At 43.0% G+C, this 18,954-nt stretch overlaps 1 protein-coding gene across 5 annotated transcripts in view; it reads left to right on the top strand.

Annotated features, from left to right (window-relative positions):
- Window positions 1-18,954, top strand: part of LOC126202948 (fructose-bisphosphate aldolase) — a 139,347-nt gene that overhangs the window by 104,859 nt on the left and 15,534 nt on the right. For all 5 annotated transcript variants that reach the window (XM_049937050.1, XM_049937055.1, XM_049937051.1 and 2 more), the window contains exons 3-4: window positions 10,698-10,893; window positions 16,871-17,061. In XM_049937050.1, the coding sequence (XP_049793007.1) occupies window positions 10,698-10,893; window positions 16,871-17,061 (387 nt within the window). The remainder of the gene's footprint in view (window positions 1-10,697; window positions 10,894-16,870; window positions 17,062-18,954) is intronic.

The following is an 18,954-nucleotide window of genomic DNA, read 5'->3' on the forward strand; positions in this document are numbered from 1 at the left end:
TTCTTTCTTTTGACTCAACCCCAAACTTGTACAAGGTGGAAACTCTAGTTTTTCCTCAATTAAACTTTTACTTCTGCTGCCTAACAAAATTTCTTCCTGTGGGAATCCAGTAGATTCATGATGTAAGGTGTTCATGACATTCTCAAAATCCGATATAAATCTACCCCAGACTCTAATTCATGCCCCTTCCTGTTTTTGCTGCAACGCACCTGGGTCGACCGTGACATCGTCCCAAGATACATTCCTGACCTGTGAATCATTTCCATCTGGTGGCTTTCTAGGTTTCTGGAGTTCAAAGTCTTTGCTTACTTGAACTCTTTGCAAAATAAACACTGAGTCGTCCGGTGGTTCCTTTTTTCTTTGTTCAGTCTCAACATCTGGATTTTGTTTTGAAACTACGTCATCATTAGGTACAATATCGCAATTAGATGTATCCCCATTATTTTCACTAGTACCGAAATATTCGTCATCTGAACTATCGTCAGAATCCGACCATTCTGGATCGCTTTCAGGTTCTAACATAATAGCTTTTCTGAGACAGGCATTAAGTTCTCCCTCTGCATTTTCGTCAGGCTTTGATTTTAATTTAATATCCTCTTTTGGCAAAACGGCCTCATTATCAGCTTTACTCACATCCACTGTTACTTCATATTTAATGTAATCCTCGTGGACTTCAATTATTTTCATGTAATCACCTGCCTCTTCCCCACGGTGCCTTTTGGTAGCAGCTTGTACTGTTGGCAGATCATTAACGGAAGTTACTTCCTCATCTATGCTGAGGATTTCATTCTCCAATTCCTTTCTATCTTTAACCTTCGACCTATCGGCAGCACGCGTACTTTGCGCGGCGCTATTTACTCTCTCCTCTTTAAACTCGGGCCACGTCACCCTATCGACGTCCCTACTGTCTCCTTTTTCACTAATTAACTTCCTTGCTTCATACTCCTTCTTAAAATCCTCCCACTCACATTGCTTGAGGCCCTTGTACAGATCGTCGATCTGCACACGCCAATTACTTACTTCCGCTAATTCATTCTCGCCTTTTACTTTATTGCTAACACCGCTAACCGCACCTCTCTGTGTATCCACAGTTTCATCTATTATTTCCTTCGCCATGGAATTACCACTCGTAATGTATTCACCAGCTCTTACGGCAATGTTCGTATCTAATGCTGCCTCATCGCTAGCGGCTTCTCTCTGAACAGCTGTTCTGCTAGGCTGGGCCGTTGCCCTCTGATGCTCTACTCGCCTGTTAACAAGTATCGCTCTGCGCGGCAAAAATGACTCATTCGCACTCGCACCTGACGCTTGTTTCGCAACAACACGTTGCGTCGTTCAACGCCTGTCTCTAACCTGTCTCATAACTTTACTGTCGGTCCGGTAACATTTCTTAAATCGGGGCCGGTATATACTGTCCGCTTCCGTTTGGCCCGCAACGTTCGCGGAAATCAGTTTCCCGTGTCGTTATTATTTTGCGCGGTGTACCCTCTACCGCGATCTGGATAACTTCCTCTTCCTCTACCTCTTCCTCTTCCTCTACCTCTCTGTATCATATTGACGCGAAACCCATCGCCGTCATTTCTCTCGTCATTATTACGGTTATTCCTGTTACTAAAATTTTGATGATTGGCACGACTTTCGCGCCAATGGTCTTCATCTTTGACCCTTTCGAGAAATGCTTGGAAGCTGCGATGATTGCTTCCCACGTATCTCTTCGAATCTTCTGGAAGCTTTTTATATAGCTCCGATATGATTTCCGAATCGGATCTTCTCCCTCTTAAATGCGTTAACTTCCGGTACCAATATTCGCAGAAATCTTTCAAAGAATTTCTGCCCCTGTTATCATGAAGCTTGGCCATGATAAACTCGCGCCACAAATGATCCTGTTTTTGTTCGGACCAATATTCTTCCGTAAACTTTTGCTTAAATTCTTCGAACGTCATTCGTTCGGTATTCAAATTAATTCCCCAGCGCTTAGCATCACCTGCTAAGGCGCTAATTACTATGTTTATCTTTTCCTGATCAGACAAGTGTTCAGGAAATATCCTCTCGCAATTTTTGATGAAATCTAACGGATGCCATCCGTTATGTTTCTTGGCGGGATCGAAGCGTTCCTCACCTTCTAACAGCTTCGTAAGTGGTGTGCCACTACAGACAACACCAGGTCTATCTTTAATTTTACTCTCAAGATCGAAAATTTTGCCTTGAATTTTCGAAGTATTTTGTTCACATTTTTGTACACATCCGGTAACTTTCTCACCTAAATCTCTTTCAGTGTCTGAAACTGCCTTTTTCAATTGTGAGATTCCGTGTTGACATTCGTTTACGATCTCAGTTTTAAGACCAAAAACTTTTTCGTCTACTTTTGTTTCAACCAGAGGCTCTACTTTCTCTTGGATGTTGAGGATTTCAACATCAAATCTACTGTTAATGTTGTCAATTTCCCCCTGCATAGTATCCATATTCTTGTTAATTGTGTCAATTTCAAATTTCATCGTATTTACTACAGAGCTTAAATTACCCACTTTTTGTTCTACCTGTTCTATTTGTTTACTAATTTTAATTCCTTGTTCTTCGACCTGTGCTTTAAGCTGCCCAACGTGTGTTTTAAGCTGCTCGTTCTGTGTTTTGAGCTGATTACTTTGTGTTTTAAGCTGCTCGTCAACGTGTGTTTTAAGCTGACTAACCTGATTACTGACTTGTTTCTGAAGCTGATCATTCTGCGTTTTGAGCTGCTCTGCAACGTGTGTTTTAAGCTGATTATTCTGTCCCGCAATTTGTTTGGTTAATTGTTCAAATAAATCGTTCATGCTTAAAATTTTCACACTGTTTTGTTCTACGGAATCTGTGTTCCGATCCTACTTCAAAAGTTTCTTTCGGTTCTTTCTTTATCTGTGGAGAATCAAATATGTCAGTGGATTCATTCACATACCCACTATCATCTACAAAGTCACCCTCTACTTCTTGGTTTATCCCTTGCTGTGTTCGAGGCACTCTCGACATTTCAATCTGTTCGTTAACATGTTCGTGATATTGTATGTACGCCAATTGTCTACCGCTAACACCATCTGTTATCTGGCTGCGTACACTCCTGTCATTGCCAGCCGCATTTTCCATTACGCTCGGCACACCTACTGTGTCTACGCTCCTGTCCATACTAAATGCAAATTACACCCCACTCCACTGTACTTGACGTTCACTGCTATTTACTTAACTAAATATTATTGCAATTCGTGCCACTGAACATCCACTGTTCGGTATTCACATTAATTTGTGACTGACAACAACTGGATGTCCTGTCACCGGGAAGCCACTTGTAACCCTACGCTACTGCGTACGATACTTATTAAAGCCTGTACTATGGTAAGTTGACGGGCTTCACCTTATAAGAAAGGATTTTGGTATATATGTTGACCGCGTGTACCAGAATGGAGGCAAAATCAGACTTTCACCCACTCAGTAACAACAATGATACGTCAAGCAAGTCTGAAGTGCAACTACACGTTAGGACGGACAAGAAACGACACCGCAGATGCTACCAAATTATTAATAATACGGTCACCAGCCTAATTAGGCATTAACTGAGTTTCTTCCCAGTACAAGTTGATGAACGTTCATACAAAACAACACGTAATGACACTGCATAATATGGTAAATTTTAGAACCCGAAAATCTACTGAACTAATGATTTCACTTTCTGTACTAATGTGAACAAGCCATAAATACACAACAATACACTATAATGTTTACTACAAACTTCATACTGTCCATTGATCTAATTAAAATCGGGCATAGGTTACCCTAGAAATAGCACTTTCGAAACACACATACAATGTCAATTTTGAAAAAGGTAAAACACTAATAAATTTTGGTTTTATATTGACTTTAACTTTGCTGGTCAAATCAGTTCAGTACACTTCAGAATTTAGATGAATAGAAAAGAAAAAAGGGGGGGGGGGACCCTGAAACTGTTATGATCACTGTACTGAAATTTCAATTATTGAGATCATGAAGCACTCAAGATTTCCAATATATGATTTACTACTCTTTTTGTCTTATTTCCTGCTCATTTAATTACCATTTTATCTACCTCAAATAATTAAACTTCATTACTAAACCAGTTTCAACATTATCTTCCAACCTTGCCAGACCTATATATTCATTAACAGCAAAGTTCTTTAAACATCATTCTAACATAGATAGGTCTGCAGGTAAGTATTATTAACATAAACTTTAAATCTTCATTTCGGGACACTCGGATTGCACAACATGTGGAAAGGACCCTGTCTAGGTTAGTGATGAGGATAATTAAATGATAAGACAGTTCTGGTAAAAGTTAAGTTGTTATTGAACAGTCAGGAACAAAAGTAACACTGGTCCACACGAATACAGTACTAAAAGTTTCAACCTGTTCGTGTCGATGCGGCGGTTGGCGGGCGGCGAGATGGCGAGGCACAAAGCACACATACAATCACAGCTATGGCTCTTGATGTATCGACACTTTGCTTCTTCTTAGTGTCACAGTACTTTTCCATTTAGTGCCTATGGAATATAGCCATGCTGTATAGTCGTCGGAAACGGCACATCCGAGGCTCAATGAAATCACGTTTTCCAGGAGAGCCTCCTCGATCCAGAGCATGTTTCTCAGACCGATGCCCAACTCCGACTACTACTGCTGAGCCCGTTATGCCGTGCCGCGCCCGTGTGCATTTTCCCGCGCTCGCCTGCCATCCACCTTTTACCGCTCCCCTACAGACAGGGTATTCACCAAAGGTTTTGCATTCCACATATCCTAATACATTGCCTACGTATGGACCAGGCGCATAAATACAACTTTAACCTCTTACAACAGTTTCAACATTTTTTACATTTCCATTTTGTTATAATATTGCTTGCAATTTAACATAAACATTAATATTCACATCGAAAATTGGTTACATTTCCTTTAACATCATGGCATGAAAAGAAAAAGAAATGAAATCAGAACATCGATTACACTAATTTAACGAAAATCAGAAGAAAAAAAATATTATATGTACAGTTGTTGTTGTTACAAGCTCCCTTCCTAGTGTCCGTGGTGTGGATTCCTCTCCCAGTCCCTTCCCCGCCTTAGCCTCCTCTGCCCCGCTAGGTCGCCAGCATGTGTACCCAGTCTGTGTGGTGGGGCTGTTATGTACCCATCTGGCTGAGCCCTGTGACAAAACACGAATCACATTTCTGATACTAGAGCTGTTGCCTCACCACGTATGCCAAGGAGTGGTTGCTTGTCATTCTGGAGCACTGGAACTCTCGGCAATGGTCGCCATGTCAGGCTTGGGTTGAAATTATTTCCTAGCTACCTGGTCTGTACTAGAACAGATGGGGCACATTCACCACCACAAAGCTGTTAGTTTTTGTGGAAAATATTGTAGACAAGTTTGGCAAAATAGAATCTCTCAGTAGGATGTGGTCGGGTTCCCTGTTGATCAAAAGGTGTTCTATTACCCAATCTGCAGCTCTTTGTGCTTGTGATCATATTGGTGACATCCTGGTGTCCATTACATCTCACCAGTCTTTGAGTCATTTTTCATAGGGACCTCATCCTTCAAACTGATAAGAACTCGGGGCCAATGTGGAATGACAGGGCGTTCATTTAGTTCAGTGTGTGCTGAAAGGTCTTAAGGACAACTGCACTGATACTGGAGCCTGTATTTTAGCTTTCAAGGGAGATACCCTCCGAAGGTCAAGGTTGGTTATGTGTTATTGGTGTGATGTGAAGCCATATGTCCCATCACCCACGAGATGCTTTCAGTGCTTGCATTTCAGGCTCATCTTCCCATTGTACAGTGGACTCTCTGTGTTGTGATTGTGGACACCTGCTCCATGAGGGGAGCTCTTCTGTACTGCCATCCGTGTGTGTAAATTGTCACAATAGTCACTCTCAATGCTTACCAGATTGCTTGGCTTGTAAGAAAGAAACGAAGTTACAAAAGTATAAGTTTCTTTATCGTTTATCTTACACGGAGGCTTGTCAGAAATTTGACTCACTTCATTCTGTGTCAGTGACTTCTATTTTTGGCACTGTTATATCCATTCCCCCTCCTCCCAGTTCGATTACCCCAGTCCTGTCCCCTTCTCCTCTCCCTCTCCCCTGTGGTTCCCATGCCTTCCCCTCCAGGTGCTGCTACCCCTCCCTGGCCGAAGAAGCGCACCCGTTCAGCGCCCGCTGGTGGTGAGACTACCTCTCGGGACCTCTCCCCCCAGTGTCTCTCAGCCCAGAGGCCTGCTACCACAACTTTGCCAGGGGACCACAGTCTGTGCACCCCAAGGTCACCTGCTCTCTTCCCGTTCCAGATCTTGCAGAAGCCTGTCCACCCTCTGTGCCCTGTCCACCCTCTGTGCCCTGTCCACCCTCTGTGCCCTGTCCACCCTCTGTGCCCTGTCCACCCCCTGTGCCCTGCCCTCCTTAACCTATGAATGAGAAGAAAAAGAAACATAAGTCCCAGGACAAGGCCCAACAGGTGTCCCTGGAGGTGCCATCTGTCCTGTACAACCTGAGCCTACCATCGTATGTAAAGGTGTCACCCCGATGCAGTTGGTGACGGATTGTGACCCGGTGGCATTATCGGCTCCGGCGCATTTGCCTCCCATTTTGATACCTCTTCTGTGATTATTCAGTGAAACTACAATGAATATTAGTCACCTCCCAGACTTACCTATTACTTGGCAGCTTTTTTCATTCTCCAAGAATCTCATTTTATTGATGCTCACTTACTGACCCTTCGTGGGTTCTGTGCTGCACTTTGTTGGAACTGGGTCAGAGCTTTGAGGGCTTCCGGTGATGTCTCCCTTCCTCTTCCTTGGAGATTTTAATGCCCTTCACACTTTGTGGTGCAGTGCTTCTTCATATAGTTGACAGGCTCCTCATTAACCAATTTAATCCAGATCACGACTGTGCCTTCTTAATAATGGTTCCCGTACTCATTTTACTGCCACATTTGGTACTTTTTCTGCCATTGATCTTTCGATCCCTTCCCCTTCCCTTCCTCCTTCCATACACTGGTTGCCACACGATGATCTCTATGATAGTGACCACTTCCCATTGATTCTCTCATTCCCTTTCTGCCTTTCACTGACCATGTTACCCTTCTGGGCTTTCTGTCATGCTTGTTGGCCTCTATATACCTCCCAGGTCATGTTTCCACCTTCTTTGTCAGGTTTTATTGATGAAGTTGTCAGTGATCTGTCTGATGAGATAATCCATGCTGCAGGCATTGCCGTTCCCCACTTGACGGGCCTGTTTGCTGTTCGCCAATTCCGTGGTGGAGCGTGGCCGTTGCCATTGCTATCCGTGTTAGTCGTCATGCCTTGCAACATCTTAAGTGACACCCTTCCTCCTCTTATTACCTTTAAATGTCTTCACAACAAAGCGGCAGTCTCCCATTCCGAGCCTTGCCCTTCCAAATTGCCTTTGTACAGATCCGTCAGTTCTTGTGTAACACTTTGCCACTCATTTTGTGATTGCATTGGCATCAGGCTCTTATCCAGCTGCCTTCCTCCTCTGGAAACAGCAGGCTGAAGCTTCTCGCTTATGTTTTACCCCATGCCAGGCAGAATCTTACAGTGAACTTTGTACTGAATGGGAGTTTCTTCTGCTCCTCTCTTTTTCCCACAATTCAGCTCTTGGCCCTGATCCCAGCCATTACCAATTGCTTCAATACCTCAGTCCTCCAAATGCCAGCATCTCTTCCAGGTGTTCAATCATATTTGGCTCCAAGGCATTTTCCACTCTCAGTGGAGAGGTGGGTTGGCATTGTTCTCATCTCTCCAAGGGCGTTGGAGAATGTCATTCCACAGGGCTCCATATTAAGTGTCCTTTTTTTCTAATCACTATTATGGACTTGTGGCCCCTGTTGGTCACCCCTAGTCTGTATGTGAACAATTTCTCTATTTTGGCTCGGTCCCACTTGGTGGCATCTGTGGAATGACTGCACTTGGGTGCTATGTGGTGGGCTTGCACATGTAAACTCTCAAACAGTTTTCAGTTCTCTCCCTTTAAGTCTGAGATGGTGCATTACTGTCACCATACTAGGGTCCATTCTGATCCGGACTCCTACCTTGATGCCCACTGCCTGACCGTGGTTCCCTAGTTCTGTTTCTTAGGTCTTCTTTTGGACAATGAGCTTACTTGGTTGCTCCTTATCTGTCATCTAATGTTGGCTGTTTGCGTAAACTGAGTGTTCTTTGCTTCACTGCCCACACCTCTTGGGGTGCGGGTCGTTCGACCCTTCTCCGCCTTTACTAAGCATTAGTTCTGTCTCAGCTGGACTATGGTTGTCAAGTTTATGGATCAGCTGCCCCTTCCATGCAGCTCCTCATGGACACCATCATGGTGTCTGTTTAGCCATCGATGCCTTTCGCACTAGCCATGTCGAAAGTCTACTAGTTGATGCTGGGATTCCTCCCCTTTTGATTAGGTTGTCCCAGCTCCTGGTTTCCTATGTCATCACTGTCTCTCTTCTCCTGCTCACCCCTCTGACACTATTCTTATTGTGGCTTCGGACCATCGCCCACCTGCCGCCCATCCTTGGGCGGGTTTACCAGTTGGGCTCTGCCATGAATTCTATCTCCCCTCCTTGTCCTCTTCCCATGTTCTCCATGTGCCTGAAAGCCTCCTTTGCTCCAATGGTGTTCAGTTGTTTTATCCGAATGCTCCTATGGGAGTTTCAGGATGCCATTGTTTTTTTACACTGATGGCTGTAAATCTGCTGATCATGCGGAGTACGCCTTCACATCTTCTGTTGGCACAGATCATCATCTCTTTGCCTGTCACGTGTGGGGTGTTTACTGCAGAATTGATCCCCATTGTCGAGCTCTTTGTGTTGTTATTGGTCCTTCCTCACCCAAGTTTTGTTCTGTACGGACCAATGAGTGACTGTGAGGTTGTTGCTCGGTGTTTTTCCTGCCTTTCCTTTGTATTCTGCCATCCATGATCTTGATCTGTTGCTTGTTCAGTCAACTTCCTTTGGGTTGCTAGCCATGTAGATATTACGGGAAAGGAACTGGCTGACCTTCTGGCTGGGAGGAGGAGGAGGAGGAGGAGGCTGCAGCAGGGGAGGGGGGGGGGCACAGCTACCTACTGACTCTTGGCAGGCTACACCCCCCCCCCCCCTTTCCCTCCATCTAATGAACTTTCATGCCATCAAGGAGATTCCCACCATGTGGTGTTCTTCCCCCTGCCTGTCCCAGTGGGAATCTACCATCCTCTGCCATCTTTTTATTGGCCGTACCAGGTTCACCAATGGGTTTTTACTCTGCAATGAGCCCTCCACCCCGCTTTTGTTGTTGCAGGGCTCCATTCGCAGTTATCTATATTTTGCTGGACTGCCCCTGCCTTTTGCCCCTTTACACCAAATATGCCCTCCCACATTCTTTATCTCACTTGTTAGTGAGTACACTATATATTGCGGGACGGAGGACGTTTTCGCCAGTCTGCGACGACTCACCTGAAGGTGACTGGTAGGTGCCCAGTTGAAATATCGTGCGAAGTATTGGACGCCGACCAGCTGCAAGCCCGAAATTTGTTTGAACACACTTAGCTGTAGTAGGATAGTGGTCAAGTGGTTATTGTACCAGTGAAAAGGTAAAAAAAGTGGAAAGGAAGAAGGAGTGTGCTGCATGCAGAAGACCACGGAAGGAACAGTGGCAGGCACAACAAACTTTTATGGAAGTATTATGCAATTCTGGCTATATTGAGTGCATTATGTCCAAATCACCAATACCCACATATCTGTAGATGTTTCAGATTATCCATTACAAGGAGATTTGGCTTGTCAGTAATACGTGTAGGGGCAAGCATAGTATATACCATTTGAGCTAAAGCTAATGTGTGGCACTTGCCATCCAGTCTGTCGGACACAGAAGTCTGCTCAACAGTCCACTGATAATTACATAGGGTTGTATGCACCTAAAAAAAACTTATTTGTTAAACTGTCTATCTACCATGGACCCACTTAGGACACAAAGATATGGTGACACATGGCCAGGCCATGTTATCCTGAGGCATTGGGGAAAAAAGTGGCTTAAAGTACGGAGTGACAAGATGTTGAAATTGAAATAGACTATCTGTTCATGATCTAGCTCTTTTCTAAAACTACCTCCTGTTATAGTGAAGTGTTGTCAACACCACCAGATAGGACACTCCCTGATGACCTTCAGTTTCCTTCTATGGTGTTCAGTACTTGTAGTGTGGACTCATGTGTATCCCACACTCTTATTTTTTGTACAGTGTGGGTATCGTTACGTTGTAATTTGTGTAGCTCTTGACATTTGGCAGGTGGGAAACAAGAAGTAAATTTAGTATTAGACTTATATACCATTATGAGGCAGCTGTGGGTGTAACTTTCTGTGTAGTGAGTAGCTACTAATATTTTAGTGACATTTGTTTACACACTGATGGGCACTGGCCATTACTTATGTACCAGAAAAGAAGCTTAGAGAAACTGATCATCCTTGACAAGAATTTGTCAAAATGGCTCTCAAATCAGACACTTGCATTTTATGGGCTGAGCTGCCTTGAATACACCTTATAAACTGACTCAAAGCTTTAACTTGCTACTGTCTACCATCCATTCCTTCTAACCTTATTTACTGATAGTTTAATTTAAAGCAAACTCAGCTTTTCTTCATCTCCTAATCACATTCTTGTCTGTCCACAGCTGCTTTTCACAGCGGATCCTTCTGTGGGTGAAAATATCTCTGGTGTCATCCTTTTCCACGAAACCCTCTATCAGAAGGCAGATGATGGAACTCCTTTTGTGGAGCTACTAAAGCAGCGCAACATCATTCCTGGCATAAAGGTTGACAAGGGCGTTGTTCCATTGTTCGGCTCTGAGGATGAGTGCACCACTCAGGGTAAGTTTTATATCTTTGAGCCTTTCCATTCAGTATTAAATTCCTTTTGAGAGAGTATATTGTGGCTATAACAAATGACTGTACATCATTGTCAGAGTCATAAGAAACTATTCATTAAAGGAAAGGTAATTAAGTTTTCCAAACTGTAATGTTGCCTAATTAAGTACTTTAGAGCTAAATTAATTTGCCTTGTACACTTTGATATTGAACCGGGTAGTAAATGATTTGTTGTCCTTGTATGCCACACAGGTGAAAGAAATTAATGTAATTGTTAGTTGCAAATGATACTTATTTTAATTGGAGATTCTGTGAATGAAGAGTTAAGGGGGGAAACCACGTTAGGAGGCTGTTTGACACTGATTTTTTGGGATTTTTTTTTTTGGGTTTGAAGAATTAATTAGAATTTAATTAAATTTTGACATATTTTCATTCACATTACAAACAGTTGTTCTGATTTTTTTAGAATAATTTCAGCCAAAAATAACAAAGTTACACCGTGATTTCCACTGAAGGTTGTGAGTATAGCTCTACAGTTGCATGCAGTGTACCCATTCTGATTTTCATCTGCATTCAAAAAGGTTTTGATTTTACATTAATAACTTATTTTCTAAGAATATGGATCTCAATGCAGGTGAAAATAATGTTAATTAAAAAGTTTGCAGGCATTGGAGCAATTTACTTAGATTTTCACAATTTTTTACTCTAATTATGCAAAGAAAAATACCTTAAAATCATGATACCATCTCACAAATTGGTTCATATAATTTGTAATTTTATAAAGAATAATACTATCAATTCTCCTAGTGATTGGTTCTGTACCTTTTGAGTTAGACTGCACGCAAATGTGAAAAAGGTCATTTCGAGATAAATGCGTTTGAAAAATAAATTCTCAGAAACTAGAAATTCAAGGAAGTGTAATGTAAAATGCTTATTGATTAATCTGCGATTCCAGCACCATATAGTAATCCTCCTCCTTCCTCATAGGCTTCGTTTTGTGCTTGCAGCAGTGCTTTCCGACCCTCCTTCGATTTCAATGAACTACTTCGATTCTGCTGGCTCACACGATTGAAGCTTTGCGTGCCTTGTTCATGACCATTAGAAGGGATGAATTTCCTTCATTGGATAAGCCTGCTGCTAAATACGATGCCAATTCAGTGACTTTTAATCCGGAGTGCAAGTGTTCAGGAGCTAATCGCCAAGTAGTGGAATTAAAACTTTCATTCGCATTTTGTGTGTGACCACCTAAACATCTCTCCAGTAACTCTTCCCCTGATAAATTTTCATATATTGGAAGAATTTCCTTCTGCACATCAGGGTGCAATGGAGTAGGGTGTGGTTCATTTTCCATTCCAAGAGCTGTTTGTTTCTGCCACTCGCACCAGCTGTCTTCTCCCTCTGGGCAGTACTCGTGTTGAGGATTTTCGTCTGTGGAAATCATATGATAGTATATAGTATGTCGCCATAATTGCTTTTTTCATGTCTTGCAAACTCTCTCTCTGTCTTCGAATCGCTAGTCCATAATAAGTGATGAGCTTTTTCACTAATGACTTTGAGTTTGCCTTTTCCACCAAGCTTTTCAGTTTTTCAAATGTTTCGGAGCTGAGTCCCCATTCTCTTCTGGACGTGACCTGTGCATATGCCATGTGCGCTCGGTTCTATGCTCGTAAAATCTAAACAAATGCGAATTTCGCTTTGAAATTTTGACAACGTATTCTTGGATAGTTAAGCTAACAATTTATGCAATAAAAAAAATCTTCCACAGCCTTCATCACCAAAAGAGAGAGAGAGAGAGAGAGAGAGAGAGAGAGAGAGAGAGAGAGAGAAACAGTTACCATACATACATACATACAAACAAGCACACCTCATGCACACATGACCACCAATTTCGACAGCTCAGGCCAGAATGCAATTATCCCATGGGATGGCAGCAGCAATCTGGAGGGGATAGGGAAGGAGAAAGGGCAGTAGTGTAAGAGTGGGGCAGAAAGGCAGAGGAAAAATGTAGCGTAAAGGAGAGGAGTGGGGAAAGATGTGTGGGTGCATTGGCAGAGGGCAGCAATCAAAGAGGTGTTGTAAGGATAACTCCTATCCGCACAGTTCAGAAAAGCCGGTGGTGGTAGGGAGGATCCAGATTACTCGGATAGTGAAGCAGCCATTGAAATCAAGTATGCTGTACTACAAGGTGGTCTACTTTGCTGTTGGCCACAGTTTAATGGTCGCCATTCATTCTGGTGGATAGCTGGTTGATTGTTGTAGGAATATAAAAAGCTGTGCACTGGCTGCAGCAGAGCTGGTAAATGACACGGCTGCTTTTGCAGGTGGTCCAGCTTCTGATAGGGTAGGATATACCTGTGGCAGGGTGGAATAGGAAATCCTGGGTGTGTGGATTGGGCATGACTTGCACCTAGGTCTTTCACAAGGATATGATCTATGTGGCAAGGGGTTGGGATTGGGAGTGGCATAGGGATGAACTAGGATGTTATGGAGGTTGTGTGGGTGACAGAATGCCACTTGAGGAGGTCTGGGAAGGATCTCGGATAGGATTTCCCTTATTGCAGGGCATGGTGATAGATAATCAAAGCCCTGGCGAAGGATGTGGTGCAGTTTTTTCAGTCCAGGGTGGTACTTGGTGACAAAGGGGGCACTCCTTTGTGGTAGGTTCTTGGGGTTGGTCGGGGGATTGGGGTACGAGGAGAAATGGCATGGGAATTCTGTTTGTGGATTAGGTCTGGGGGATGGTGCCTGTCTTTGATGGCCGTGGTGAGACCCTCAGCATACTCAGCAAGGCAGTTCTTGTCACAGCAGATACACCATCCCCGGGTGGCCAGGCTGATTTTTTAAATGTGAAATGTATGACAGATGTTGAAACACAGGTACTGTTTGTCATTGGTGGGTTTAATGTGGACAGAGGTGCAGATAGAGCCATCAGAGAGTAGTTGGTCAACTTCTAGGAAGGTAGCACGCTGGGTTGGGAGGATCACGTGAAGCAGCTGGGAGAGAAGGTGTCGAGGTTGTTAAGGAATGAAGACAAGGTATCATGGCCCTGAATTCAAATCTTGAAGGTGTCATCAGTGAACCTGGACCAGACTAAGGGTTTGGCATTTTGGAAGGCTGGGAGGGTCTCTTCTAGATCGCCCATAAACAGGTTGCCATTAGAGGATGCCATGCATGTGAAACCGGGCCTGGGGGATACTTGTTTGTATATCTTCCCTTCTAAGGAGTAGTAGTTGCACATTAGGATCAAGTTAGTAAGGTATATAAGGAATGAGGTAGTGGGTTTGGAATCTGAAGGACATTTGGAAAGTTGATGTTCTGTAGTTGTAAGACCACGGGCATTGAGGGATGTTGGTATATATGGAGGTGGCATCAGCAGTGACGAGTAGGTATCCAGACCTTAAGGGGTGGGGGCGGTGGAGAGTCATTGAAGGAAGTGATTGGTATATTTGATGTTGGAGGGTAGATTATGGGCAATTGGTTGGAGGTGTTGGTCAGTGAGGGCTGAAACTCTTTCAGTGGGAGCACAATAATCACCCACAGTGGCATGTCCAAGATCGTTGGCTTTCTAGATTTCTTTTTTTTCTTTTTTTTTTTGGGGGGGGGGGGGGATATAGAAGATGTATGTGTGTGGGGCGTGTGAGCAGGGAAATGGATGCAGGGGAAAGGTTCTGGGGAGGGCCTATGGCTTTAAGTGGGCATTAGAGTTTGTGTTGGACTTCTGGGATGGGATCATTCTGACAAGAGTTTGTAGGCGGGGGAATTGGATAAATGGTAAAGGCCTTTTACCAGGTAGTCACTGCGGTTCATAACAACATTGGTAGAATCTTTGTCTGTAGGTAGAATGATTAGGTCTGGATTTGTTTAGAGATTGGGTATGGCTATTCTTTCTTTTGCTGAAAGTTTGGTATTCTGAGGAAGGGACCTGGGGAAGGTTGGTGTGGCTAAATTGGGACTTAAGGAATTCCTGGAAGGTGACCAACGAGAGGTTGGAGGAAGGGGGAGAGATGGGGAGGATCGTGGTTGGATGGTGGTATGAACTGGGAGAAGCCGGGTTCAGTGTTGAAATTAGGTTTGTTTTGGTTAGATGGATGCAAAGAATTGCTTCCATTGCAGGGATTGAGAGGAGGAGAATATATTAGGTCTTTGACAAATCCACCATGGTTAAAGTTGGGTGTAGACTAAAGATGAGATTTTTGGATAGGACTGAAACTACCGTGGAGCTCAGGGATTTGGTGGAAAGGTTAACAACAGTCTTTCGGGAATGTTTTGCATCTAGATTTGGTGGAGTGTTGGTAGGGAGTTTAGGCAGATGTGGCAAGTTGAAGAGGTCAGCAAGGCAAAGTTTAGGTGCTATGAGGGATGGACAAGGAGGAACACAGTGGGTAGGATAGGGGTTGTATAGTGGTGCCCTGAGGCAGCTATAGGATGTTAGCAGGTTGGATGACTTATCGAAGTGGTATCAGAAATACTCCTCTAGGACTGGAGAGCAAGGGACTCAATTTCAGAGATGTGATGTGCAGAGTGTGGATTGCACAGTGATTGTATCTTTTTTTGGGGGGGGGGGGGGGTTCTGGGATGCCCTTGCCATGGAGATGTTTCTGCAGTACCTGGTTTGTGAGGGTCGGGACTGGCGGAACCTGAAATGGCGAAAGACATTGTGAAAGGAGGGGTGGGATCCACAGAAAGAAATTTTTTATGATTTAGGCAGCATTTGAGAAATAGAATGTGGAACTGGGTTTTAGCCAGGGAAAGTGATACTTTTCTGAACTGGTACAGAGAGATGGAGAGGGATCCATTGTGGCAGGAAAGGTGTAAAGGAAATGGAAATGACACTGAAATGGGCAAAACAGGTGTTGATGGTTGAGAGGAGCTGGATAAGAGAAAAGAAAGCAGCCATGTCATTTACTAGCTCTGCTGAAGTCAGTGCGTAGCTTTTTATGTAGCCTCTTTGTTTGCTGCACTCTGCCAATGCACCAACCCATCTTTCTATGCTCTTCTCCTTTTTTCCCCACTGTCCTGATCCGCAACCTTCTGACGCGCCCATTCTAGTCCCTTCACACTGCACCCAACAGCATTCTTCTGTCCCCCCACCCATACACCATAATACTTTCCTCTTCCCTGCCCCCTTTAAATTACTCCTGCCATCCCAAGTGATAGTTGCGTTCTGGCCTGAGCTGCTGGAGTTGGTGGTCATGTGCAAGTGAGGTGTGCTTGTTTGTTTGTATTAATGGTGTGTGTTTCTCTTTTGCTGATGAAGGCTGTGGCTGAAAGGTTTGTGTTTTAAGTGTCTTTTAATTGTGCCTGTCTGCAGTGTAATGTGTCCTCTTTATAGGAAGTAGAAATCATCTTTTCCTACAATGTTGATGTGAAACAAGTGGTTTTACATTTTTATGTTCTCACTGCAAATTAATTTGTAAATATTATGACCCCCCCCCCCCCCCCCCACACACACACACACATACACAGATGTGAGTTAGTAATTCCTACCCACCACACTTTACACTTACAACTGTGTGAAATCAAATGCTTCCTTGGGAGATGTTCAACTTTTGTCAGTTTATGTTAAACTGGAAAATCCTGAGTAAAATTCAAGCAATTTGCTCTACGCAGATGGTGTTAATGAAGTAGGCATATAACAAGAAGTTGACCGTTGCGCCTAGTGTATATTGAGTTGTTGGTTTCATTCCATTAGTCGTTATCTTGACAATATTGCCATGTAAACATTAAAAGGAATGTCGTCTTAGTTGAACTAACACACATTTCTTTAATCAGCCATTTAACTACTGTCTGTTTAGTATTTTAAAATAGTTACGGACTGGATGTATGAAATAATGTATTTATATCCATGTTTTATTTCTCCACATGAAAGTATGAAAGCCGCAGAGCACTTATAAATCTAAATTTCTACCTCTTTCAGTATTTGTATGTGATATTTAATTGTTAAGAATGAAATAAATGAGACTAAATGTGTATTGTTCAGGACTCGACGACTTGGCACAGCGATGTGCACAGTACAAGAAGGATGGTTGCCATTTTGCCAAATGGCGCTGTGTGCTGAAGATCAAGCGCAACACACCTTCATACCAGTCTATTCTGGAAAATGCTAATGTACTGGCTCGCTATGCCTCCATATGCCAGTGCAACCGCATTGTGCCAATTGTGGAGCCAGAGGTATGTTAACTATGTTTGACAAAGTTTGTGGATCAGTTTAATCAAATTCTGACCTTTTGTTACAAAAGTCACTTGTGTAAAAAAAAAAAATAATAATAATACTTAATTTGAGATTTTGGTGCTTGATCACCATATTGTCAAGAGCTCCTCTAGTTCAGGCTTTTCTAACTCTGCACCATGGGACATGGATACCGCAGCTTGTCCGTTGGACAGATGAAGATTGTAGGCTGCCTGAAAGGTGGCCCTATTTCACAACATGCACTCCTCATTCTGTTGAAAGCACGCAATTTTAACTTTTCATGACACCTGATCCATTTCAACACTTGACCTTGAAACATTCTACTGTCATCACAGACACTCTTTGTAGTGCAGGTAATAGTAATGACAACTTCCAGAAGAAACCTGTTGCCACTCTCACTTTGATAGGAAGCACAGTTCTTATTTATTGAGAAGAGTTAAGGCCTGTGTTGCACTTGCCAGGAGGTGTAATTATAATAATAATATGAGGTTCATTCAAATGAAACTTGGTCAGTGCGTCTACCTTTGCCTTACGCGTGAGGTGGCACCACATAATTGCGGGTATGGTGGCACCATCTGTTGGTAGAGAGACTGATGCGTGCGGACCGTTTGGTGTTGCATAGTGCCAGTGTGGTTTCACTCCAAAGGGAAGATGGTCACAAAAGTTATCATCCACTACCGATCAAGTGTTCAAGTGTTGTGGAATGGCTCCAAGGATTCCTTGAGGGTTACTGGAAGACGATGCTCGTCCTGGACGGGATCATCGTGTCATCACACCAAAAATGGTTGCAGAAGTGAATGCTTTAGTCTTGCTAAAGCTAAAGCTTGCTTTCGCTAAGACAAGCTATTTGCGGACATCAATTTGCAATGGACGACAAAATGTGTGACTGGGTCCAGGCGTGTATCCGACAGCAGCCTACTAGCTTCTTCAAGGATGGAATTGACTGACTAATGTCACAATGGGATAAATGTGCCAAAAGTTCTAGTGACTATTTTTGAGTATGTGTACTATGTATAACTACATTTTTGAGTTAATAAAATCATTACCATTACTTTATACTGGTGACCGGGTTTCATTTGAATGCCCCTTATAATATGCAGTCAAAACAAGTCCATTCACATGTCTCAGTACGATTAGCTGTATGAATGTTGCAAGGCATCGTGGTGTCAGTCATCACCAGTTCAAAGACCTTTTGCAAGGCGTGTAATAAGCAAATTGTGGCAAACCTAACCATTGCTCAGTTTGGTGGTTAGATAGAAGCAAAGTTCTCTGCATGTTATGTAAACTTTCCATCTTTGACGGAACTGCGGAAAAGTCTATATGATAAATTGGAAGTAAGAATGATTTAGCCTCAGACTTCAGTTAATTGCAGGAGACTACCCTTTTTTCCTGAATGTATTTCATCAATAAAATTACCTACATACACAGGTTCCATAGTTTACCAATAAAACATTGTGAAGTGGCAACAGATACTGTACCTTTGGAAATAATTAGAATTCATTGAATTCCAAAATAGTGCTCTGATGAAAGATAGGTTTTATAGCAGCATGAACTTGTTAAGGTAATAGCACGATATACACATATGTGAGTGACTCGATCAATAGAGGTGCAAGTAATATCATGTCCCATGTTTGAGTCAACATTTTGTTGTGAACAATGTTTTTTTTGCCATGAAAAAGATAAAAAGTGCAGAAAAGTCTCACCTTCACAATACAACACTGAAGAGTGTTCTACATCTGAAGGCATATTAAGAACCAAGTTGAAAGAAATATCACATACTACAGAGTATTGAAATTTGAATATTTTTTAGTTAGATTGAGTTTTTCTATTAAACACATTTTGTTACAGTCACATTTGCTTGCTCAAAGTACCTT

This window comes from Schistocerca nitens, chromosome 9 (assembly GCF_023898315.1).
Source record: "Schistocerca nitens isolate TAMUIC-IGC-003100 chromosome 9, iqSchNite1.1, whole genome shotgun sequence".
Classification (NCBI taxonomy): Eukaryota; Metazoa; Arthropoda; class Insecta; order Orthoptera; family Acrididae; genus Schistocerca; species Schistocerca nitens.